The sequence below is a fragment of the Phytophthora ramorum genome (assembly GCF_020800215.1).
Source record: "Phytophthora ramorum isolate Pr-102 chromosome Unknown Phyram_PR-102_s0011, whole genome shotgun sequence".
Classification (NCBI taxonomy): Eukaryota; Oomycota; class Peronosporomycetes; order Peronosporales; family Peronosporaceae; genus Phytophthora; species Phytophthora ramorum.
Genome location: NW_027150657.1, coordinates 71012 through 94553, shown reverse-complemented (window position 1 = coordinate 94553; position 23542 = coordinate 71012). Strand labels below are relative to the sequence as shown.

At 58.6% G+C, this 23542-nt stretch overlaps 8 protein-coding genes across 8 annotated transcripts; 4 read left to right on the top strand and 4 right to left on the bottom strand.

Annotated features, from left to right (window-relative positions):
- Positions 1-6274: 6274 nt before the first annotated feature.
- KRP23_10826 (Spermidine synthase 1) lies at positions 6275-6562 on the top strand (the record flags this gene model as incomplete). The annotated part of the gene is made up of 1 exon (XM_067881311.1): positions 6275-6562. The coding sequence occupies one exon, from the start codon at positions 6275-6277 to the stop codon at positions 6560-6562; it is 288 nt and encodes a 95-aa protein (XP_067740634.1).
- A 468-nt stretch (positions 6563-7030) lies between these two features.
- Positions 7031-10036, top strand: KRP23_10825 (uncharacterized protein; the record flags this gene model as incomplete). Its single annotated transcript, XM_067881310.1, has 1 exon — positions 7031-10036. One exon carries the CDS (start codon positions 7031-7033, stop codon positions 10034-10036), a length of 3006 nt encoding a protein of 1001 aa, XP_067740633.1.
- Positions 10037-10183: 147 nt separating this feature from the next.
- Positions 10184-12101, bottom strand: KRP23_10824 (Fumarylacetoacetase; the record flags this gene model as incomplete). The annotated part of the gene is made up of 8 exons (XM_067881309.1): positions 10184-10752; positions 10821-10920; positions 10979-11138; positions 11213-11475; positions 11542-11610; positions 11682-11824; positions 11894-11951; positions 12093-12101. 8 exons carry the CDS (start codon positions 12099-12101, stop codon positions 10184-10186), a joined length of 1371 nt encoding a protein of 456 aa, XP_067740632.1.
- A 133-nt stretch (positions 12102-12234) lies between these two features.
- Positions 12235-13464, bottom strand: KRP23_10823 (IST1-like protein; the record flags this gene model as incomplete). Its single annotated transcript, XM_067881308.1, has 4 exons — positions 12235-12603; positions 12691-13080; positions 13152-13235; positions 13306-13464. 4 exons carry the CDS (start codon positions 13462-13464, stop codon positions 12235-12237), a joined length of 1002 nt encoding a protein of 333 aa, XP_067740631.1.
- Positions 13465-13740: 276 nt separating this feature from the next.
- On the bottom strand, positions 13741-14367 carry KRP23_10822 (uncharacterized protein; the record flags this gene model as incomplete). The annotated part of the gene is made up of 1 exon (XM_067881307.1): positions 13741-14367. One exon carries the CDS (start codon positions 14365-14367, stop codon positions 13741-13743), a length of 627 nt encoding a protein of 208 aa, XP_067740630.1.
- A 233-nt stretch (positions 14368-14600) lies between these two features.
- Positions 14601-16881, top strand: KRP23_10821 (TRAF3-interacting protein 1; the record flags this gene model as incomplete). The annotated part of the gene is made up of 2 exons (XM_067881306.1): positions 14601-15116; positions 15175-16881. 2 exons carry the CDS (start codon positions 14601-14603, stop codon positions 16879-16881), a joined length of 2223 nt encoding a protein of 740 aa, XP_067740629.1.
- Positions 16882-16946: 65 nt separating this feature from the next.
- On the bottom strand, positions 16947-17777 carry KRP23_10820 (tRNA (guanosine(18)-2'-O)-methyltransferase; the record flags this gene model as incomplete). The annotated part of the gene is made up of 1 exon (XM_067881305.1): positions 16947-17777. The coding sequence occupies one exon, from the start codon at positions 17775-17777 to the stop codon at positions 16947-16949; it is 831 nt and encodes a 276-aa protein (XP_067740628.1).
- A 120-nt stretch (positions 17778-17897) lies between these two features.
- KRP23_10819 (NLR family CARD domain-containing protein 3) lies at positions 17898-21542 on the top strand (the record flags this gene model as incomplete). The annotated part of the gene is made up of 4 exons (XM_067881303.1): positions 17898-20526; positions 20586-20734; positions 20809-20897; positions 20966-21542. 4 exons carry the CDS (start codon positions 17898-17900, stop codon positions 21540-21542), a joined length of 3444 nt encoding a protein of 1147 aa, XP_067740627.1.
- Between the last annotated feature and the right edge of the window lie 2000 nt (positions 21543-23542).

The window sequence follows — 23542 nt, the reverse complement described above, 5'->3', positions numbered from 1 at the left end:
CGACGCGATGTTAGCCAAAACATCCAGATCCGACCCTTGAGCAGTTGCCGGCTCGTCGGCCGGTGCTGGGACCGAGGAGTGACTTGGAGAAGACTCTGAAACGCCTTCATCTTCTCCCTCCTGGCTCGGTCGACCAGAAGCACCACCGACAGAAGCTTGAGCAGCCCATGGAGCCGTCACCGACGCCGACGGCAACGAAGGATCCACCATCAAACCCGACACCACCTCCGCCTGAGTCATCCCTCGGGGCACGAACATTGGCACCTGAGGGTTGCATGGGGCGAACGTGGTGTTGAACGGGTGGCTAGCCGGCGCGTCGACCCAACAATTGCGCCACGGCTGCCTGTCGTCCAACGTGGCGAGCTCTCCGAGCCAATCTTCTGACGCCGGAGCCCACTCAATTACCTCGAACGAATATTGGAGGTACGTGGGCTCCAGCAAGAACTCGGTGATCGACTCCCGAGGCTTGCCGGTGCGCTCGATGCACCATTCCCAACAGCGGTAAAGCATCTGTTGGCGGATGCGATCAGCACGGAGGTTACGGGCCTTGTTGTACTCGGTCCAGGCGGCACGGAGGGCGACGACCGACGGATCGGTCGCTCCAAGCCTCTGTGCCTCGCTCCGGAGAAAAGTCTCAACGGCAGCTACCTGGACCCAGTGGCGCCGCTCCCACAAAGCAAGACCGAGGTCTGCTTTCTCCGTCCGGTCGGTCGAGACGCCTTGGAATTGGCGCCACATTTTCACTGTGCGCGCCAACCCACTTGCGCGAATCGAAATCTTGGACCCCGGCGGATTTTGGTCCAGCCCGAATAGGCATGGGACCTCCGGCATCTTCTGGCGCACTTGCTGCCATGGATGAGCCGGATTAGTCCAATCCGCCAGGGCCCGGATCCCAGCAACCGAGCACGGGGACTCGACGCCCTTTGCAATAGGCGGAGTCACGCTCTGGTTCTGGATCTGGCACCAGGCAGTTTGTGCGCCTGGTGCCGTGAACCCAGGGGTCAAGAACGGGTTCGCCAGCATCGAAAGACGCTGGGAATCCACGCTCCCGGGGACCGTCGGCACGGCCGGAGCGAACGAGTTCGGGTCCGTGCCTGGAGCGGTCGACAGCGTAGCCGTGACCTCGGAGTGCGCACGACGCGTCACAGACCGAGCCGCCGAAAGACGTGCGCGTGGCTGACTAGCCGACGCTGCAGAGGTCTCGGGGGCACCCGCAGCCGACCCAACCGGAGTCGCCGGTGTTGGAACCGACGAGACCGAGGGTGGCGCCGAAACTGGCGGGCCGACCGAGGTCACCAGAACGGCAGGCGACGGCACAACTCCACTGACCGGACCCGGGGCAATGACACCACCACTGGTGGGAGCCACCGGGGTCCTAGGAGCCTGGGGAGCCTCGGATGACTGGCCAGAGCCAAGGATAAAGTCGTCCGAAGCCTCCAGAGTCTCCAGAGCCTTCATCGAGCGCAAATTAGCCAGCACCGAGGCACTGCGCGACGGGCGACCGTCATGCCGCGGTGGAGTAATCACCGGCGATGAAAATGGCCCGGACGCAGGAACCGCAGCCACCGGAGCTTCGGTGACGACCTCCTCCCCCGACAAGTCAACGACTTCGGCCGAAGATGGAGGCACCGAAGAATCCGGGGCAGGCGTATGCGCCGGAGAACCAGGTGACGGCCCCGCCGAAAGACTCGGTGAGGGTGTGGGGGTCGACCCAGGCACGGGAGATGACACTGGAGTCGACCCAGAAGCGCCCGAGGGTCCACCTTGAGCGCGAGCTCGAAGGTTGACCGACGGTCGGCCCAACCGCTTGCCAGCGGGGAGAGCCGACTTCGACAGTGAGCTCGGAGAAGAGCTGCGCTGTCGGAGACGCTTGCGCCGGTCACGCCGACGCCTGGAGACCGAGGGGATGAGCGGCAAGTCGTCCGACTCATCGCTGTCATCCCCGGCGCCGGCAGACACCTCGGCTGGAGCCTTGGTCTCGTCGCCAGAGTCCATGGCAGCATCGGGGCTGTCCTCCGAACTCTCGGAGGACGAACTCCGACTGCGCTTAGAGCAAATGCTCGGAGGCGACAGCCCGAGCAATTCCCAGTCGATGTCCTCTGAGGTGATACCTGACAGAGGAAGCATGATGAGTTAGATGATGAGAGACGACCGAACAAGTGGAGACCGAAGACTTACCAGCAGAGGCAAGGACCAGAGTGTCCACGTCCAAGTCGTGGGCGGCCGAGTGACGGCGCAAGACAGAGTTGGCTCGCTTCAGGCTCGCATTTTCTTCTTGCAGAGCCTGCAGCTGAGCCGGAATCGCACCCGCAGAGGCTTGAGCAGACGCAGCGAGGTCGCTCCGAAGCTTGGCCAGCTGCGCTGGGTAGGCAACGAGGCCAGCTTTGAATCGCTCTCGATCCTTCCGGATCAGTCGCTGGGAGGCTGCCGCCGAAGTCTCGGCAGCCTTGGCACGAGCCGACAGGCCTGCCACGATGTCGGCGTGGTGGCCGAGAGCAGCATTGGCAGCGTTGTGGTGCCGGGTGAGAGCCACGTGATCTTGGCGGAGCTGACGCAAGGCATCCATGGCCTGGTTGCTGTCGCTCGTCGCCTGGGTGCAGAACACCTCGATCTTCTCACGCTGTTGCACCTCTGCGTGCAACCGATCCTCTGAGTCGGCGCACTGGGCCTGCAGCCGAGCGATCTCATCCCGCAGAGAGATGATCTCCTCGGACTCGGCGAGCGAGAGCCGAGCAGGTGCAACAGCAGCCGACAGAATCTCACCGAGATCTGTGGCGCTCTCCAGCCGACTGTCCAGGACAGAGTCGACGCGTCGTGGACGCTGGCGCGCAACGCCGACGATCAGGTGACCCAGCTGAAATAGCTGCCGCTCGATGGACGAGGGTTCCGAAGGCTCGGCTTGAGCACTACGGGGTAGATCACCGCCGGTGGGGTCAGTTTGACACCCAACCGAGACGCTGTGGGTCGTCGGCGACCCCGGCGGTGTCGAAACAACCGTCGGGGTGGCGCCAAGGAGGTACGCCAACACCGGGGAAGACCCCGGTGATGACGGAGGCGTGGGTGGGGGCGAACCCTCTGCACCCTCGCCAGCAGCCATAGGCGTGGCAGTCGGCGACCGAGGAACGGTCACCGAAGCTCCGGCGGAGCCAGAAGCAGCGGATGGAGTGCCGCTAGCGTCCTGTGAACGTGGATTAAGATGGATACAAGCACCGAGAGGTCAGGCAAGGCTCAAAGAGCATGAAGAAGAAACGAGAAGCAGGAAACGAACCTCTCCGGATGCATCAAGGGCATGAAGGGCGGCGGCCGTAGCTCGGTTGAGCAACGGCGAGCGGCGAGCCATCAGGGCGCGATCAAGAGGCGCCGCGACGCGCACTACTTGCGGAAGCTTGCGTCGAGGCGGGGGCAGTTGTGGCGTTGGGTTTTGGTGCCGAACTGTCACGGTTTGGCTGACGTTGCACCTTTCAGTGAACGGCGACAGAGCGTCTTGATTGGCGGGTCTCATTTCCCGCGCTATAGTGACCTAGGAACAATAGTGACCGAGGTCTCGGCTGGGTCTAATAAAACCCCGGCCGAGGTTAAAAGCCTCGTTTGTACCCATTTCGTGTCGTACCCTCGGCTGTGTAGAGCCGGCTATACGATTTCCCACAGAGATCTGTTTACACTTGATATTTGTATAGAGATATAGGACTAGCCAAATGATGACCTACAGAGGCTCCCAGAGCTGTAGAATAAGAGAAATAAATCAGCAGTCTTCCCCACAAGCCACCAAGGGTCAAGTCCGTCTTCGGTAAGTCTAGCTAGCTTGTCTTAGGGTCTGGATACGCTCGGCTGCGTGGGATGCCTGTCAGCGAGCTTGAGGTACATTGAACCGAGAGTTTGTTGCTGGTCAGTCCAAGAGATAGGAGTGGCCGAGAGTTAGGGGCGACAAGGAGTGTCGGTCCCTATATATTGGTGGAACCCGAGTGTTCCCAAGTGTATTTCACTACCCGCCGAGGTTACCCTCGGCAAACCCGTATCAGGCGTGACTGCCGGTACCCTTCCTTCTGAGGGACTGCGGGGGTTCGCGCGAAAGCGCAATATTGCATTCTAGCCCTCGCTCGTGGCTAGTAGTGCAGGTTTTAAGGTTGACCGAACTCAACCTTGGTATACAGAGGCGCTTACAACCAACCCGGTGTAAGGGATCGTTCCTGGTCTTCAGGTGTTGATCCAACGTTCGCTGACCTTTCGCGAGGGAAGCGTGTGTTGTTGGTGGGACTCATACCGTTCGGTAGTGAGATTTTCTGCGTGTTCCTACACGACATTCCTGTATAATATCACTTTTATTATCTGTTGTCAAATTGAGTTTACATTATGACACATTGAATTTGCTTTTGCCATTTTGAAGTTGAAAAGATGTAGATGCAAGCAGTCTAGCTAATCTCAGTTTTCAATTTGCTATCGAGCCCAAAGAACTCATTACACCACAGCACTCGCGCCTCCGTTAATATAATTTGCCTTGGAGTCGCCAAACTCGTCTTCACAGCAACAGCATCGCTGCCTTCCACCCCTTGTACCAACACGCCTTCTCACTCCATTGATATGCGCCGACAATGACTAAACGACCGTGAACTCACGGACGTCCACATCCGACGCACCGGGTCGCCGAAGCTGATCTCCTTGGCAACCTCCTAGCCGATCTCGCCGGGACCTTCAACTACACGAGCTTGTGGGTAAAGCTGAGTACACCTAGCAGACCGTCCGTCTCGCCAATGTACAGGGTGCTCTCGCACTCGGTCCTGTACGGCAGCGAGGAGCTCTCGGCCACCTGTGTCAGGGCCGTGTCGAGCTTGAAGCGAGATGGTCAACGCGGCAGATGTAATGAGCAGGTTGGCTCTGAAGAAGCGGGAGGTCATGTACTCCCAGCTCAAGGCCAAGTACTCGCACGTGCAGGCCGACTACATGCTGCTGCAAAACGAGAATGTTGAGCTGCGCGACGTTTTCTCGTGGACCGCAGAGATGCTGTCGGGGTGCTGGACGCAGAGGAGTGGATCCGCCTGGAGGACCATCAGCTGCACGCCGAGCGGGGAGTGCTCAATGTGGTGTTGTAATTCACAGAAAACATCGTTAGTGCGGCTTCCACGCAACAACACAAACAATCCAACTGGGCCAGACCAGGTGATCCATGCAAATATGAGTTTCCCTACACCACACTACGACTTACAAGACCCCGATGTCGCGTTAAGATTTACACGCAGACGTCACCCCAGCTGAAGACCCTAGCTGCATAAGCCTGAACCCCCACCCCATCCCAAGAAATCACGCTAGTCAAGAACCCGGGAACTCTGCGCATCACACGCGACGTATAGTGTGTGAAGTGCGCTGTGTGTGCCGACCGAGCCCTTCAGAATCGATTTCTGAGAGCCCGCTCCACCACAGAAGCTGCGCGACGGGGGACTCATTTCTCCTGTACGGTAACCAAGACTGGCCTTCCAAACAACTTGATACCAAGCAAGGACGTTGGTGACGAGAATCAAGAAAGAAATTTCGACTGCGTCGCAGTCGGCAAGAGCCAGCAACATGAAGCGGTGGTGGCGACACGGGAAGGAGGCTCACTACCTCCTTTCCCTCATGTTTGGCGGTGCTACTCGACGATGAAGGTTTTGGACGTAGGGTGCTGGGGTTTGTACGCCTTACTCGAAGTTGTGCCAGCAGACTCAGTTGATCGGGACTCATTGACCCGTTGAAGTTGTAGCTGCTGAAGCGCTTCGAGTGAGGTGTAGTGCCCTTTTGCAGTGATCAACAAGGACTCATTACTTCCGGTTGACCACTTTGCCCGTGTACTCACTTGTTTTACTTCTCTGCTTTGTTGCTTGCGTCCAAGGCTCTCATCCTGCCTGGTGTTGCTCGCCGAATGGACTTCAAACGCAATATGCTGCTTGATGACGACAAAATCAATGCAATCCTTGCCAAGATACCCTGGTGAACAAGCAACCACGTTTATTATTTAGCTAGGACGAGTCTCATGATGTGTTTGCATTTTACGCGATGAGTTTGTGTTTCGTAACGTAGTGGCAATCAATTTTATTGAAACCTCAGCCTGCAATTTTTAGCTAGGCAAGTACAATTGGTGAGGCTCGGCCAGCAAGAATTCTCTGTTTTGTTTCGCCACGACGCAGCCGCAGCCGCAGTGCTTCTCGTCAAGCGCTTAAAAGTGATTACAGCCTCTATGTCCACCAAGAAGCAGTGATTCAGCGAGACGGAGGCCGTATGGCCCGGCCAGATGTTCTTACTCGAAATGGAGGTGCTGCTTCGGGGCAAGTCAGACTTCCAGGACATGCTCGTGTTCCAGTCGGTCACGTACGGTATCATGCTTGTGTTGGACGGCGTGAGCCAGCTCACGGAACACGACAAATTTTCGTACCAGGAGATGATCTTGCACCTTGTTCATGTTCGCGCACAGACAGCCCAAGTGCGTGCTCATCGTGGGCGTCAGCGGCGTGCTGCGCGAGATGATCAAGTACGACTGCGTGCTGGGACGTCGTCCAGCATCATATCTACATGGCAGGACAGCATCAACAGTTAGTCTCTAGCCAACCCCCCATCCAGTAGGAAGTAGAGGGCATAGTGACCGCAGCACAGCCACTACTAACGTAGTCGTCGACCCCCGGAGCGTGCTGGTGATCGTCATGAAAGGCGCCTTTCATGACGATCCAGACATTTGTCAATGAGTTCTGAGACCACACAGCAAAGGAGCCACCAAACCACACAGTACATGACTCCGTCAGCCTTACTACACGTAGGCCAAGTTGCGGCTTTGGAACTTGGTCGTCTGCACTACTGGTTGCGTTCAAAACCCACGCCACTGGCTCTAACAAACCAAAATACGTTATCAGAGTTCTTTTAAACTTCTTTTTGATCGGTTCTAGACATTACATACATCAAAGATCACTGTATATTTATCCTTGCAGTATTTCCTCTTCGCCACCAACTTTTTTCAAACGCTATTCAACTCTTCCCCTTCAGCTATCGGCTTATCGGCGTCTTCAATATCATGGGGCGGGGCTGCACGATGGACGAGTGGGTGCACTTCCAGAAGCTGCCGGAGGAGGGCCGCGTGCCTAACTCATCGTACTGGTACGTGCTGTGCCGTCACTGCGTCGTCGGCTTCGAGCAGAAGCAGCTCTTCAACGCGCCCACCAAACTGACGGGCCGCCGCTCGGCCATGCGCGCGCACCTCAAGATCTGCCCCATGTACGCCACGCAGTACAAGATGGAGCAGAGCGCGCAGGCGGCGGCCGCTGCTGCTGCCTCCGCCACGATCGTGACGACGCCCGAAGCGACTACGGAGACAAAGTCAGTTATGGTGACGGCCTCGCCAGCACCCGGCGAGAAGCGCAAGCGCAGGGCCGACGGGGAGAGCGGCGGGTCTCGTGGAGGCCGCGGCAAGCACTGCATGATGGAGGAGTGGGAACACTTCACGCGCCTGCAGGACGAAGGCTACATCGGCAAGTCCAACTTCTTCTACGCCGTGTGCAAGTACTGCCAACACGCGTTCGACGAAGCCGCAGAGGACCAAAAGCCGCTGTTCGTGCCGGAGAAGATGGTGGGCAGGCGCGAGAAGATGCGCAAGCACCTGTCGCTGTGTCCGCACTTCAAGGGCGAGCTACCGCCGCTGGACCGCAGACTGCATCAACGCGGCAACGGCGTGCCGCCTAGTGTCGTATTCAGCGCACTGGCAGCAGGAGCCGTGGCTGGTCTAGGAGCAACCACCGTTGCTAGCACTACAGACTCTGAACCCTCGGTGGCCTCTATAGGTGCCACTAACGGATCGTCGCGGCTGGCGCTGGACGAGTGGCACTACTTCACGCGTCTTGAGCGCAAGAAGGACAGCGCCTACTACTACGCTCGCTGTAACTTCTGCCAGCAAGCGTTTGAGGCCGCGCTCGAAAGCATGAAGGCGACCATGGAGCCAACTATTGTCATGGGCCGCAAGAGTAACATGCAGACGCACTTGGCCAAGTGTCCCCACGTGCCCAAGGACGCGTCGGCTATCGCAGAATACAGCGCGAGCATGAGTGGACTGACTATAACTGCAGCAGCAGAAGCAGCACCGCTGGATGGGACTGTGCCGTCGGAACCGAAGCAAGCCAAGGTGGACGTGGTAAATGGACCACCAGTGCCACATCCAGATGCCTCCGCTGTGCACCGTGCGCTGGTGCAACTTCTGATCGAACACCACTTGCCTTTTGAGTGGGTGGAAAGTGATAGCGCCAAACAATTGTTTCGTGCTCTGGCGCCGGAAGTTGCGGACAATCTCCTCCCGAGTGCAACGGACTATCGCGCATGCGTCTTGGATGATATTCACGACGCGACACTTCTCAGTGAGCTCACGAAGCTGCAAGAACTCATTCCTGTCGAGCTTGGGGCGTCTGCGTTCTCTGCTGATGCTGTCGACACGCTGCCTGTTGCGCCAGTGGGGTCGTGGCCAATTATGCTACACTGCAACCTGCTGGCCAGTCAGCAGCTAGGGAACATGCAGCTACCAGCGATTGATGGAGTTGTAACCAACGGGAAGGCTATCGTGTCGCTTTCGTTTCTTCGAGCGCAGAAGCCGGAAGCTGGTGTGGAAGCTGCACTGGCTCATGATCATGGTCTGGAGGTTGCTCGGTGGTTGGATGGCCATATTCGGCTCTGTGTGGACTCTGCTAAGCTAGCTCTTGCGGCTGTGGTGCTGCCGTACAACACAATCACCCAGCGCGCCGTAGGCATCCTGCGCTCACCCGCACACTGGCCCCAAGTTGTATTCTTGCCTGACATGGAGGACATGCTGCAGTTTCCGATGCTGAAGCTGCTGGCTACTGCGGAGATGTTTACTGTCGTATCTTCCCTTATTGAGGTGTGGCAGCTGGAGTCCATTCGATCGTGTGTGATGGAGCGGCTATCAGAAATGGACGGCGGTGTCCATTCAAGCCCCTTTCGTGACTGGGAGTCGTGTGCTACACTCATTCGAGTTCTACTCGACGATAAGACCTTCGAGGCGAGTACAAAAAGAGGAGCGGCGAATGCCAAGAAGTTGGTGGAGAATGCGCTGAATCGCTCGCTATTGGAGCGTGTGTATAATCTGCTTCACGCCTTCATGAACGCCTTCTCCAGCTGCCGAGCTGGACTGACTCTGTCGGAGACTTTGGTGCAGTTAGGTGCCTTATTCACTGCAACTGAGGGATTCGTTGCCGTGCAGCTCGCGCTGGAGGTGGTTTGGGAGCAAATGGAGCAGCCTCTCTTTGTTGTGGCACATGCACTGAACCCGCGGCTGCGGCTACGCGACTTGAACAGCACCGATATTACCAAGTTGAGTACCTTGAGTGATCTCAGCGTCACGTACTTTATGGCTCTGTTTGGGCGCAAGCCGAATTTGTTGCGAGGAGAGGTCACGGCGTATCTGCATACGTCGCAGCGGGTGTTCACGAGCGAGTTCAGCGCCGAGTTTCCCGTCGTGGACGATTACTTCCGCTACTTGAGTGACAACTACCCGTCGCTGTCGATGCTGATGCAAGTGCTGCAGTCTTTCTCGTCAGTGTCTCTAGCGAGCCATCAGCATGCGAAGAAGAGCGGTAGCACTATTTACACGAGCGAGGAGCAGCAGAAACTTGACTACCTGCGTGGTCGATGGGAAATCGCACCTGATGCTTCGCCGCTGGGAGTCCAGGAAGAGGGCGAGACCAAAAGTCGGATCGCTGCGCACAATGACCGTAGCGGGGCCGCCATGCTGAATGCTGGCGTCGTTGTGGACGAGTGGAAAGAGGCTCTGGAAACCAAGTTGCATGCGCGAGGCGTTGACTTTTCCCTGCTGGAAGATGAGTTCGACGGTGTGGATGAGTCTGACGCCGTTGCCGGCACCGGGGCTGCAGTGACCGAGTCAGCTGCCGCTTGCGGACTCAAGCTGCCATCGTTGGAACTTGACGACGACCTCACGTTTCCCTCCTCCTCTCTGCGCGCTGAGTTGTCAATGAAAGTGCCGCTGAAGGAGCTTTTCAAAACTGCTGAAGCTACGATCTAGTTGCACGAAGCAGGCGCAGTGCGTTTATTGAGGTAACATGTTTGGCTTGCTCAACCAGCTGCTACAGAGGTCAGGACTTCGCCTAAAATCGAAGTCTGCAGGTGACTTGCCACCTTAAGGCTGTCAGCGAGCACTATGGCTATTCATTCACTGGTGCGCAGGCAGGATCTTGCCGTCGCAGGGCCCAAAGCCTATCCTGTAGCCATCGCCCTGGCAGAACCCAGTGACTGCCACCGTGTCGCCATCCTGCAGGAATTTGCGCGTCAAGCCGCTGTCTCCGAGCGCGACATCTCGGGATCCCTGCCAGCTCAGCTCCAGCATTGAGCCCAAGCTGTCGTCCGTACTGCCACTGATCGTGCCGCTGCCCAACAGGTCTCCAGGTTGCATGTTACAGCCGGTAACCGTGTGGTGCACAAGCTGCTGCTTCATGTTCCAGTACATGTTGCGGAAGTTGCTCTTGGTCACAGTGTACGCCTGCTCTGAGCCCTCCGGCTTCACCGATACCTGCAGCTTGACGTCATAGGAACCTCGGGCATAATTTGGGTCCGTGATGTACGGCAGCGGCGTCGGGTCCTTCTGGACCGGGCCAAAACTCGGCTCGCAGCGGAAGGGCTCCAGAGCTGCGAGTGGCACAACCCACGGAGAGATGGTGGTCGCAAAATTCTTGGCGCCAAATGGCCCCAGCGGAACGTATTCCCACTTTTGAATATCGCGAGCTGCCAATAGATCAGCAGCATTGCGTCGTCAGAACCCCGAATATTATCAGCGCAACAGACGCACTTACCACTCCAGTCGTTCATCAGCACCACGCCAAAGATGTGGTTCTCCGCCTTGCTCATTGTGATCGGGTCTCCGAGGCTGTTCGATGGCCCAACAAAGAAAGCCTGTAAAAAAACAGGCGTTAAAACTTGATGCAGGAAAATACGAGTGAGCACTGCGTACCATTTCAAGTTCGTAGTCCAGCACACGGCATGGGCCGTACACAGATCCCTTGGACGGGTCGGCCTTGTCGGCCTGCAGCTGCCCGCACGGGCGACGCACATTGGTACCGGACGTGACAATTGACGACGAGCGTCCATGGTAGCCGACAGGCAAGTGGAGCCTAATTGTCCAAACGCAGCAGCATCAGGACGTTAGTAAAGTTCACAGGTAAGCTTCTTCAACAGCATTTCGCACCAGTTGGGCTGCAGCGCGTTCTCTTCCCCACGGAACATACGGCCGACGTTGGTGGCATGCTCGCGCGACGAGTAGAAATCCGTGTAGTCGCCCACCTTGGCCGGAAGGTGCATGCGCACGTTCTGCATGGGGATCAGCGCGCGCTGTCGGAGCGCCTCGTTGTCGCGCAGCGTCGACACATTGGCAGACAGCAGGCGCTGAACGGTAGCGCGCGCCGTAGCCCATGCCTTGGGTCCTTGCGCCATGAACCTGTTCAGTGTCGGCTACATCACATGTTCTATTAGCCACAACGTCGCATCGCAACACCCCAATGTCTAAAGCCAACGCACGTCGTGGAAACAGGCGGCGTCGAAGCCCTCGAAGTGGCCTTCCATCTCCACCACAGACAAGTCCAGCACCTAAGCACAACACAAGATCACTCAGTTGGGCAGCACAAGCCTCGCTAATGTAAGCGTGGATAGAAGCGTACAAAGTCTCCGATGGCGACGCCCACGCGCTTCTTGTCGTTGGTTTTGGTGGAGAAGACGCCGTACGGAAGGTTCTGGATGGGGAAGTCGCAGTCGGCGGCGACGGACACGAAGCTCATGGTTGGGCGATGTGGTAAAGGAGGGACTGGGGCGCAGAAACGAAAGGTTAGCGTCGTTAGAAGAGGATCTTTACTGGAGTCTGGCCGATGCTCACCGCTTGTGTGGTTGGAGGCTTGTTCGATAATGAGCTCGAGATCGATCTTGAAGTGCGCCTTGTGTTCGCATTATGTACGATTGGTGTGGCCTAAGTTCAAGTTGTTAAGCGCCACAAAAATATGTGCTCATAGCCAAAACAATTATGTTTGAGCTGACTTTTGAGGGATGGTGTACATCTGTGCGTCATAACTTAGAACTCGTCTCATGCCTTCCAAAATGGATATTGGGTTTGCAGGGCAAGTTTGCAGTCTTTGATTGACTTCAACACCAATGCATCCATGCTGCCAACGCTTGACCACTGCTTCAAACGAAGTAGCTCGTGCTCATATTGATACACTTCTAGAACGTAAAGGAGTCATTGTCCTGGTCGTGGCGGTCTTGGCGCTTCCGCAGTCGCTCGAAGCGCGCAGTCAACTCGTCAAAATCGGGGACGCCTCCTCCATTGGCGGCGGGGGCTGCTGGCGCCGGGGAAGGGGCAGCAGGGGGAAGTCCTTTAGCATACGGGGCAGGCGCCGGTTGCATCGGCTCTGGAGGAATGTCGTCGTACTGCTGCGCGGACACGGGCTGCGATGACCTTGTGGAGTAGAAGTGCGTGGGCTGGTTCGTGTAGCCTTCTACTGACCGTCGCGATAAAGAGGCCTCCAAGGGCGCAGGCTTGCCCGACGGAACATTTGGCAGGTACGACGGTGCATTGCCGGGTGGGGGGCCCTGCACACGGCAAAATATAGGAGTCCGCCGACTGAGCGTTAGAAATACCCGAGCACAACCGATTAATGAACCAGCAGCCAAACGTACCACAGCGTAAAGTGCAGCAAAGTCAGAGCCAGACACAGCCCCACTCGTGACTGTGGCACCGGTCGGCGCCGGAATTGGTGCAAGCGGGTCCGCCACCTCTGCCTCGTCCGGCTCCCAGTCCACCTTGAACTCTTTGGCGATCTCCTTCATGTAGTTCACCACGAGGAAGGCGCTTGGCGGCTGCACACTGAGCTTCTGGATCACCCGCTCGTTCACGCAGCCGTCCACATTGCGGATGGCAGCAGCCTCAAAGTCCTGTCCGTACTTCTTCGTGAGCTGCTTCTTGACCTCGGCGAGTTCCGGGATCTCCGTGCGACTCGCCGCCCAGATGAGCGTGCACACGGCCTCACGCATGTCGTAGGGGCAATCGGCTTCCGTCTTGATCAGGTTCTACAATAGCAGCAGCAACACTGTAAGTACCAGCCAGCAACAGCAGTCGAGCTCTGGCAGCTCCGACGCACCGCTCGCTCGGCTAAGAGCTCGCACAGCAGCTCGAGGATCTCGTAGCCTTCCATCGTGAAGTCGTCGCGGATGATCCCTTCCACCTGCAACAGCAGCAAATAGCAAACGAGTCAGCTACAGGCAGCGAGGTCTGTGGTTGGGGCGGAACCCCACCCGGATGCGCGCCTTCTCCTCCTTGCCGTCCGCCAGCAGCCGCGCCACCTCCCGCCGCTGCGCCAGCGCCGCGTTCGCCTTCTTGTTCTTGACGATGCCGATGCGGTGCACCGCCATCTTGAGGTTGGGCTTGAGCTTGTTCACGTTGAACCCGAACATGCCGCTGCTGGGTCGAGTCTGCAAGTGACGCACGACTTGATATTCCTAAATGCATCTGCTATGGATGCTATACTCAACTAAAGAGTGTCATGCTCGACAAAGTGCGCAGAGTCCGGTCCGGCAAGGGCATACAACTCGCTGGGCAAGGGGCGACCATTTCATCATGCAATTTCATTTCCTGGTTTACATGCCGCGCGGGCGTCAACTGGTCTGTCTTGTGTCTTGCTCTTCGTACGTCCTGCGTGCACGCCGCTCCGTCGTCTTGTCATCTGCTAATTAATCGGCCCACGACACGGGCTTCTTTCGCCCAGTGTACGTCCGTCTAGTGGCGCTATTGCGTCCGGGTGTCATGGAGCCGCTGGTCTCCGACGCGCCCGAGTTCGTGAGCAGGTCCGCGGAGCTCGCGTCGCTCACGCGGCGCATGGCCTCCTCGGCCGCGGCCTTGCGGCGGCTGTGGAACAGGCCCAGCTTGTGCTTGCTGGTGGGCGTGGCAGCATCCGAGCCGCCGCTGGAGCCCGAGTCGCTCATGTGGCTCGATCGCTCCGACACGCCGCTGCGCTCCAGGCGCTCGTGCTGCTCCTCCTGCTGGCGCCTCTCGACCACGTCGCGCGACTCAAAGTAGATCACGTCCGGGTCTCGCGGGCCCTCGAACGCGCGCGGATACGAGGGAGATCGAGTCTTGTTACTGCTAGAGGTGCTGCTGGAGGGCGGGGAGGTGCTGGGGCTGCTGGGCTCCTTGCTGTTGGTGTCCGTGTATTTTTTGTGCAGCACGCGGAAGTAGTACCAGCCCGTGATGGTCGCGTACGAGAACCAGATGAAGGCGTTCTTGCGCAGCTTGGCGCTGCTGGCCAGCGCCGCCACGAAGGCCACGGGCAGCAGCAGCAGCCACAGCAGCACGGTCATCCTGCGCTCGGATTGAGGTCGTTTTCGACGCTGTGTTACGTCACTTATCCCGCCCAGAACACACTGGCTTATTGGGGGCAGCCTATGTCGGCCACCAGGCAAAGTAAATTGTCGTAATCTGAGCGTCATGTCGCATGCCACATGATTGTCACACAATATGGTGTCTACGACACCATGTTTATCCGACATGGATACATTCGGCGCCATTGCGCCCCTTCACGATCCACATCGCCATGGGGGACTCGCTGGAGACGCTGATCGCGCGCACGCAGGAGCAGCTGCAGCCGCTGATCGCCAAGCCCAAGCTGGCCGACAAGCTGCTGGCCAAGCCGCCCTTCCGTTTCCTGCACGACGTGTTCACGGCCGTGACGCAGAGCACAGGCTTTGCCCAGGGGCTCTACAACGACCTGGAGCTCGCGTCCGCCAACCTCAAGGACAAGCCACAGAAGACCGCCTTCCTGGACAAGATGATCGTGTGCGTGGGCCAGAGTCTCGGCATTGACGTGGACGTGCGCTCCTCGAAGATCGTGGCCGGCCTCGAGCCGGAGAACACCAACCTGCTGCTGCAGGCCCTCGCGCAGGCCGCCAAGGACAAGTCGCTGGACTGGCCCAAGGCAGTGCAGGCCGCGCTGGCCAAGGTGCCATCGCTCTCGGCTGACGGACAAGTGGCGCTGGCTGCGGAGGCCGCGCCTGCTGCTGCGCGTCCGTCCTCGAAAGATCGCAGCGCATCGGCTGAAGCCAAGGAGAAGGTATGTCTGCAGGAATATTAGACTGGCACCAAAATGACTGAACATTATCATTTTCTAGGCACGGCGAGAGAGCGCTTCGGACAGGAAGCCAGAGGCCAAAGGAAGCACCGAAGGAGCTGTGCCAACTGCCACTGCAGCAGCTCCCCCACCTCGTAGCGCAGAAAGCAAAGCAGAAGCTCAAGCGCCACCTCCGTCATCGAAACAGGCAGCGCCAGAGGCTAACCGCACCAAGGAACGCAGTCGGAGCAGCACCAAGGACAACAATGTCGACGAAGCGCTGTTGCAGAGCGTTGCTGAGTGCAATGGCGACATTGAGCGCACGAAAACACTCGTGGAGCAGGTCATCTCGAAGCCCAAGATGTCCCCCAAGCTCCTGGGGAAACCGCCGTTCCGCTTCCTGCACGACATCGTTTCCGAAGTCACGCGGGCTACAGGCTTTGCTGAGGGGCTCTTTTCCGGCGAAGAACTCGACTCCGGTGCCATCAAGGAGAAGGGGCCCAAGATGGACTACCTAGCCAAGATTATCCTATGTGTTGGCTGCCAGCTTAACGTGGAAGTGGAGGCCAAACCTGCCAAGATCGTAGCAGGACTGGAACCTGAGGCGACATGCAAATTTCTCCAACTGCTGACGGTGGCGTGCAAAGCTGGTAGCTCGAACGAGGCCGTGCAGCGCGTATTAGCAGGTGATACAGCCGTTCGCCGTGCTGTCAAGAAACCCGATAGCCGTGAGCGTACACCTGAAACGAGGCAACCCTCTCGCTCTAGTACGCCTCCGGATAACAAGCCGCGTGCGGAGCAGCAGCCTGCTGCGGAGGCCAAAGAGAAACCGAAAGAAGCCGAGGCAGGCAGCTTCTCCGGACCAGTTAAGCCTCTAGCAGTGAAAAGCGGAGCTGGAGATGCAGACAACGAAAGCGACGGCGGTAACCTCCGCTTTGGCGCAGGCGCAGCTGAATCAAAAGGGGATGACGGGGACGACCGCATGGGCAGCAACGCTCCAGGCACAAGTGGAACGAGTCGCACGTCGCGGCCTACAACTGCAAGGCGCCGTCCTCCGAAGCTCAAGGAAAACGTCACTGAGGTGGGGCGGCTGATGGTGCCGGATGCCAAGGCGGCTCCCGTCTCGGGCATCATGAAGGACGGAGACAACAACGACACCGACAGCGAAGACGAAGCTGCCGGGGCAACTGCAGGAGATGATACTTCCAACCAACCTCACTCTACGCTTCTACCTGGAGATGCCGGTGCACACGGACGCTTGGTGCGCGACATTCTCAAAGACCAGAACGCCGAAGAAGCTGCGCGCCGCGCTAAGGAAGGGGAAGATACGGCCACCGCTGCTACGAACGAAGCTGAGACTGGTATTCGGCTGGGGCGTCGTAAGAAGTCGTTCAAGCCTGAGCGCATGAAGAGCTCGAGTGCCGCAGTCGCTTCGTCTCTGGCCGAGATGAACGCGCTGCGTGCCGACATCCAGCGACTTTGCCAAGCGGCGAATCCGGTGGGCAAAAGTGTCGAGTTCGTGCACGAAGACTTGGACGCCATGTCGAAGGAGCTCGAGTTCTGGCGCAAGGAGTATGCGCGCAAACGCGATGCGCTCGCCGACGAGCAGAAGCGAACGGAAGAGGCGCTGCAGCCTTTGCAAGTGCAGCTCCGAGAAGTGGAGGAGCAGGTCAAAGAGCAGCTACACAAGATCAACACGCTCAAAGCTGTCATCGCGAAGAACGACGAGAAAACGCAGCAACTGCTGCGAATGGTGGTCGCTGCTTAGGTGAGCTCCACTCGGTAGTCAACGAGTGCTTTACTCATGCATAAAGTCTACCTATCACTCAGACACTAGTCCTCTGATGCATCTGCCAACGGGGACGCACCTCCCGGCTGCTTCCTCTTCCCGAGACGCTCTCTCACCTCGGGCATGTCCTGTTCACGGCGTCGAACGCTCTTGGGGACCCAAGCCTCGTGCTTTTCGCGCCGCAAGTCGTCCAGCGGGCGGATAGGAACTCTGCCCGACGTCCACGGCTCGGCCTGCGCTGCTTGCGTCGGGTTGCCTACCAGCTGAGGGTGCCACTTCTCGCGAATGCTCTGCTTCTCCTCGTGGCTCAAGTCGCCGCGCACCTCTGGGAACCAGTCGAGCAGTCGCTGCAGCACCAAGGCCGTGGCCACCGACAGATTGAGGCTCTCGCTGAAGCCGAAGAGCGGCAGGTATACGCGTCGGTGCGCCGCGCGCAGCATCTCGGGGCTCACTCCGTCCGTCTCGCGTCCGATCACGACCGCGAGTCGCTTGGGCAGTTCAATGGGCTTGTTGTCGGCCTTGAGCGGCTCCGCTTGCGGCGACAGGTCCGTAGCCCAAATGGTCGTCTCGCTCTCGCGCAGCGCCTCGAGACACGCCGCGATGCTCGAGAACTCGCGCACCGAGAGCCACACGGCGCAGTTCTTGGTGATCTTCTTACCGCTGCTCTTGGCCGGGTGCGTCTTGCGCTGTCGGTCGTTGGCCGCGATGAGCCACACGTGTTGCACGCCCAGCGCCTCGGCGGTCCGCAGCACGGCCTGGTGGTTGTGCGAGTCCATGCACTGCTCCAGCACCAGCACGAGACGCGCCGTGCGGTGGCGCAGCACCGTCTCCGCTCGTCGCAGGCGCTCGGGGGCCTCCGCCTCGGAGCTGCTCATGGCTGGCGTCAAAGGCTTGTGCGGTGCAGAGTCGATGCACGCACTAAATACACGCCGCACGTTGAAGTTATTCCTGACCATGACTCCGGCACTGTCGTCTCGAGTGAACCGGCCGCACCGATGAAGGACGAGGCCACAAGACACAGCGTGTCCCGCTCCGTGCCGCGGTCGCGTCGTACCAGCGTGGAGGAGGAGGCGCCCGTCACGCCCACCGCCGTGCGGGCGGCTGCGCGCGCAGCTCTCAAGGAGGAGGAGACCCGGCCGGCTGCGGTCGAAGCGCCCCGCCAGCCTGCCACGCTCAAGCCGAGACCTCCGCCGTCGACTGAGTCCAAGACGTTCCTCACGGCGCTGGTGCCGGTGCGGCGGCGCTCGAGACGGCAGAGCGAATGGCTGCGACCGCCGTCACCTCTCGAGGCTTTGGAGCCCTCGGCCGACTACGTCGAAGGCGGCGGCGCGGCTTCGGATCTGCCTGTGCCGGCCAACTACATGGGCGCGGAGGCGATGCAGCACTTCTGGGGCATTTTCCACCGCCAAGAAACAGTTCACAACAACAAGGCCCTTCCTCCTGCGGCCACTGCGGCCAGCAGCGACGTGGGTGGCCGCCCCAAGTCGGCGCGCACAACGTACCTGGCAGCGGTGCGCAGTCTGCGCTTGTGTCCGGAACCTCTGGGCATCGTCCGGCGCCGCATCGTGGACAAAACGGCGTCCTACGCCAGCGGCAGCACCGTGCAAGAAGTCAATCTCAGCAGCTATCGAATGGGGGACGCCTACGCCGGAGCTTTCGGTGAAGGCTTTTCGTTGCTGCCGGGCGTTGAATCGCTCAACCTTTCACACAATCGGATCGGTGACGTGGTTGCTGCGCGGCTTGTTACTGCAGCAGCAGCGGCAGCAGGAGCACAAGGCGCAGCAGGACTGCAACAGCTCAATCTGTCGCACAACGCATTGGCTGCAGCATCATCACGGGCACTTGCCGAGTTAATGCGCCGATCGCGGACGCTAACATCGCTGAACCTCTCCCATACGGGTCTGCGTGACCGCGAAGTGCAGCAGCTCTGCGAGTCGCTCACTCCCAACCAGACTGTTGTGCGGCTACACCTGTCCGAGAACCGCTTCGGGACACCAGGGATGTTGGCTATTGCACGCTTTCTCGAGGAAAACGCGCGTATCGAGGAGTTGTACCTGGCTTGGAACCAACTGCGTGGCGTCGGAGCACTGAAAATCGTGGAGGCTCTTAAGTTTCACGCGTCACTGCGCGTGTGCGATCTGTCGTGGAACGCCCTCAGTTCGTCAGGTCCCAGCTCGACTTCTGGGAACGGCAGCACTACTGGCACCTCTAGTGGAGTGCTGCGACCACGTGCTGTGGTGACGGCTTTGGCAGATTCGCTAGCGAACAACAAGGTGCTGGCACATTTGGACCTGTCGAGCAACCGACTTGACCTCGAAGACTGCACCCTACTGGCGAAGCAGCTCGAGAACAACCAGACACTCATCGGACTGCACATGAGCGGGAACTGCGCCGTCATGGACTCGCGAGGGTTCCTCATTCCCAAAGCCCAAAGTCACGATGAAGATGGCGGTGGGTCAAGAAGGCTTCGAGATCAGCACAAGCTTTACTCGGTTGCGGTGTTTGAGGAAGTGCACAGCGATGCTGGGTCGGGTGTGTTTCCAACGCACCTCGTGCCGATTGTGGACGCTTCATGTTGGTACTGTGGTCTATGGTCTGAGCACCGCTTTACGTGGACACCTGCAGCTGGGCAAGGCCCGTACGCAGGTACTACCGACCGGTTTGAAATTATTCCGTCTATGGAGGTTCGCTTGCACTTGTCTATTGATGACTGGAGAGGTGTGGCAATGGAGCGGCGTGATAGCGAAGGCGAAGGCGTCTCCTTCAGCGCCCTGCGTGTTGTTCCTTCCGGAGCTACCAACTATTTCTTTACAGTTGTTGACGCCAATGCCGACCCGGCCAGTAGGACGAACGTGAGCTATCACTATGTCAGTTCGCGTCCAAGTCGTCCTGTTCATCGCCAACGTCGGTTAGCACTAGGCAGATCTGCCAGCAGTTGCAGTCTGGGCGACAACGAGGAAGCCGAGACAGCAGCGGTAATGGAAGGCGACGTGTTTGGGAACCTGGAGCGTCTGAACGTGCTTCGGCTCACCCAGCGCGGGGGCCGAGACCCGTGCAACACGTTAGTACCCCGCAGCACAGGCAAGAGTAGTGAGCGGCGCGGCAAGTGGGACATTAACAAAAGCGTGTTTGCGCGGCGCAAGCGCGAGTCCGAGTGCCGCAGCTACGTAGACACCGACGGATTTATTGCAAAGGCCTGCGCTGCAGACTGGCGGCAGTGCAAGGTTGATCGATTCGTCAAGGATCCGATTCGGCGGCGTGAAGTGGAAGTCAGCGTGACGCGTTGGTATCGGACGGTGTGCAATGCCTACCGGCGGTACTGTGGCCACAATATTCTCATGAACCTCGCACCTTTAGGCTCGCTTACACCGGCAGCGGCGGTGCAATTACAGAATGATATTACGTGTGTGCCTTGGTCAGGTTACTCCGAGTTCCTGTCAGAAGCTCGAATATTGGACGAGACGTCTGAGTACTGCTCGCTGCCCGACCTAGAGAACGTGTTCGTGGCAGCCAACCTTGAGCTCACGCAAGAGGCAAAGGAAAAGGACAACCCAGACCGCAGCCTCACACGCTTTGAGTTCTTGGAATGTGTTATCCGTATCGCCACGAACAAATACTTCCGAAGTAAGTGCTTCGCCTGCTGAAGTTGGTAGGACTGTGCTAACTCCTTTTGCGTTGAGCAGCCAATGTGTGTGATACGCCTGCCAAAGCTGTCGACAAGCTACTGCAGGAAAACATTTTGCCCGTAACCCCGGAGGACGCAAACGAATTCCGTTCGCGCTTCCTCTATAGAGAAGAGATTAGCGACGTCTTCACAGAACACATTGCTCTGGTACGGTGTATCATTTCGGTCATGATACTGGAGCTGCAAGAGCTATCACTGACGTCGTTGCTTGGCTGTCGCAGCTTCAAGAGCTGTACGATGCTCACATGGGCAAATATTGTAAGCCTGGCGAGAAGAAAGGCATGCACCTTGTCGAATTTCTCGCTCTCCTGTACGTTCCAAGGCTTACCTTCTTGCCAAGTTGGCTGCGCAACTAACTCGACGTTGATCCCTACACAGAGAGAAGTACCAAATCTTTTCAGACTCGTTCCGCGTGCGCGATGTCAAGGACCCGTTCCTGGCGTGCAAGCTCATGGTGCTGGACGAAATGACGACTCTGGGCCACAAAAAGCTCTTCCTCACGGACTTCATGGAGATCATCTTACGCGTGAGTGTCTTGCGATATCCACCGCGGACGCTTACGGTGGCCGAGGTCGTGCGAAGTCTGCAGAAGCTGCTAGTCAACCACTTCTACAAGCACGACGCACTAGTAGGCCAGTTCTGCGAGGCTATTGACCAGGCACTGGTGAAGGATCGTCTCGAGGCGTTCGCGAATGCAATCAACTCGCAGCGGAATCATCCGCAGACTGCAGCACCGCCTGCAAGTCCTCGAACTCGTGGAGGTGGGCGCTCAGCAGGGCCCGTACACAGCGCGCCTATTGCCGAGGAGGTCGCTTCCGATACGGACGAGAGTGAGTCTGAAGACAGCGGCACAAGCAACAATACAGGGAGCAGTTGCAATGCAGCACGCAACACCAAGGAGGCCAGTGGTGCTGCCATCCCAGTTGAGCAGCGTACTGTCGAGATAGAAGGATAGAGTGCCGTTGACCATGAACAGGATGTGCTTACTATGAATGGTATCTCCATTGTGCTCAAACTCGATTAGTGTGGCTTCTTCTCCTGTTCGACAAGACCAGCAAGACAATGAAGAAGAGCAAATGCACACTTGAATTGGATGAACACGCATCGACGTCTGTATCCTGCCTACACAACGTCGCCAGCATTCATTGATCAACAGGATCAGTCTGTGAGCTGTTACGCCTCCGCGGCTGGGGACTTGATCTGCTCGAAGCCCGGAGACTTGCCGTTCTCTTGGTGCGGCTGTCGGTTGTGCCCGCCGTGGAAAAGCGCCTCAATGTCCTCGAGCATGAGTCCCTTGGTCTCCGGACAGAAGAAGAAAACGAAGACGCCAGACAAGGCGCAGAGCGCGGCGAAGAGGAAGAAGACGCCGTTGATGTTGAGCGACGGGAAGAGCTTGACGACCTCCGTCATGAGCGCGCCCATGGCCCAGTTCGCAGCGGTGGACAGAGCCACTGCCGGCGCGCGCACGCCAAGAGGGAAGATCTCGGCCGGGTAGATCCAGCACACGGGTCCCCATGAAATGGCGAAGTTGAAGACGAAGAAGGCTGTGCCAAGGCAAATGAACCAGCCGCCGACCTCGGGGCAGCCGGCGTCGTCCACGGTGCCGTCGCAGATGATGCTGAAGAGGATGGCAGCGAAGAGGTGGCCGACCACCATGCCCACCGCCCCGATGAGCAGCAGTTGGCGACGCCCGAAGGTGTCGACCCAGCGCATGGCAGGGATGGTGCTGAGGAAGTTGACGCCCGAGAGGAAGAAGGCCGAGTAGATGCCGGCGTTCGTGATGTCCTTGAAGATCAGCGCGCCGTAGCTCATGATGGGGTTGATCCCCGTGGCCTGCTGCAGCACCTGCAGGAACATGGCGATGGCCACCCGCTTGAAGATGCGCGGCTCGAGCAGCTCGCCCAGTCCCTTGTCGGACGCTAACTCTTCCGCGACCTGGTCTCCGATCACCTGCAGCTCGTGGCCCACGTTGTCGGTCTGGCGCAGGCGCTTGAGCACACGCTCCGCCTCCTCCTTGCCCTTGTGCAGGTACGTCCAGCGAGGACTCTCCGGCACGAAGAAGATGCCGAGCATGACCACGATCGGAGCTGCCATGGCCACGCCGTTGGTTGTACGCCAGCCGCGCTCGCGGTTCTCCACGATGATGTTCACCGCACTGGCCAAGAAGAGTCCCGTGACGACTGTCATCTGCATGAAGCCCGAGAGCAGTCCGCGCAGCTCCTTGGGGGCCATCTCTGCTCCGAAGAGCGGCAGCGAGAAGGACGAGTTGCCCACGCCGAAGCCCTGGAGCACTCGAGCCACGTACATGAGGTCGTGCGCCTGGGCCGCGTTGAAGCAAACCCACGACGTGCCAGCGCAGAAGAGCAGCCCCGCCGAGAAGATGGTCGCGCGACGACCCAACTTGTCGGCGATGAAGCCTCCCAGGAAGGCGCCAGCCAGACAGCCGAGGTTGTACGCCATGTTGTACCAGACCGTGAAGGACGTCCACTCCTCCGGCAACTCCGAGGCCGACGCGGTGCACTGCGCGTAGGTGAAGCCGTGCCAGCCCACGCAGTAGTCTTCCAAGAAGGACGGCATGATCAGCACGCCGGACGTCACGCCTTGGTCGTAGCCGAAGAAAAGCCCACCGAGTGCCGCGAAGACGCAGACAATGATGGCGTAGGTGCGCGAACCCTCCGTCGGAGGACTGTTGTCGTCGTCATTGTGTACGTTCACGATCACTCCAGCCGCCATGGTATCGGATCGATTGGGTGTTTGATACGGGTGAAGGTGTTGGCGTCGAGATGACTGGAGGCTCGTTGCTTAGAACGAGAATTGCACAATGACGCAGTGAGCGCTTGGTGACGGGGACCACCTGCGGAATAGCAACAAGACTTGAAGTTTCCCGAAGGACTTACTTACTTACGCATCAGCACCACTGCATCTGGGCCCTGCTAGGCTTACACGTATGCGAGC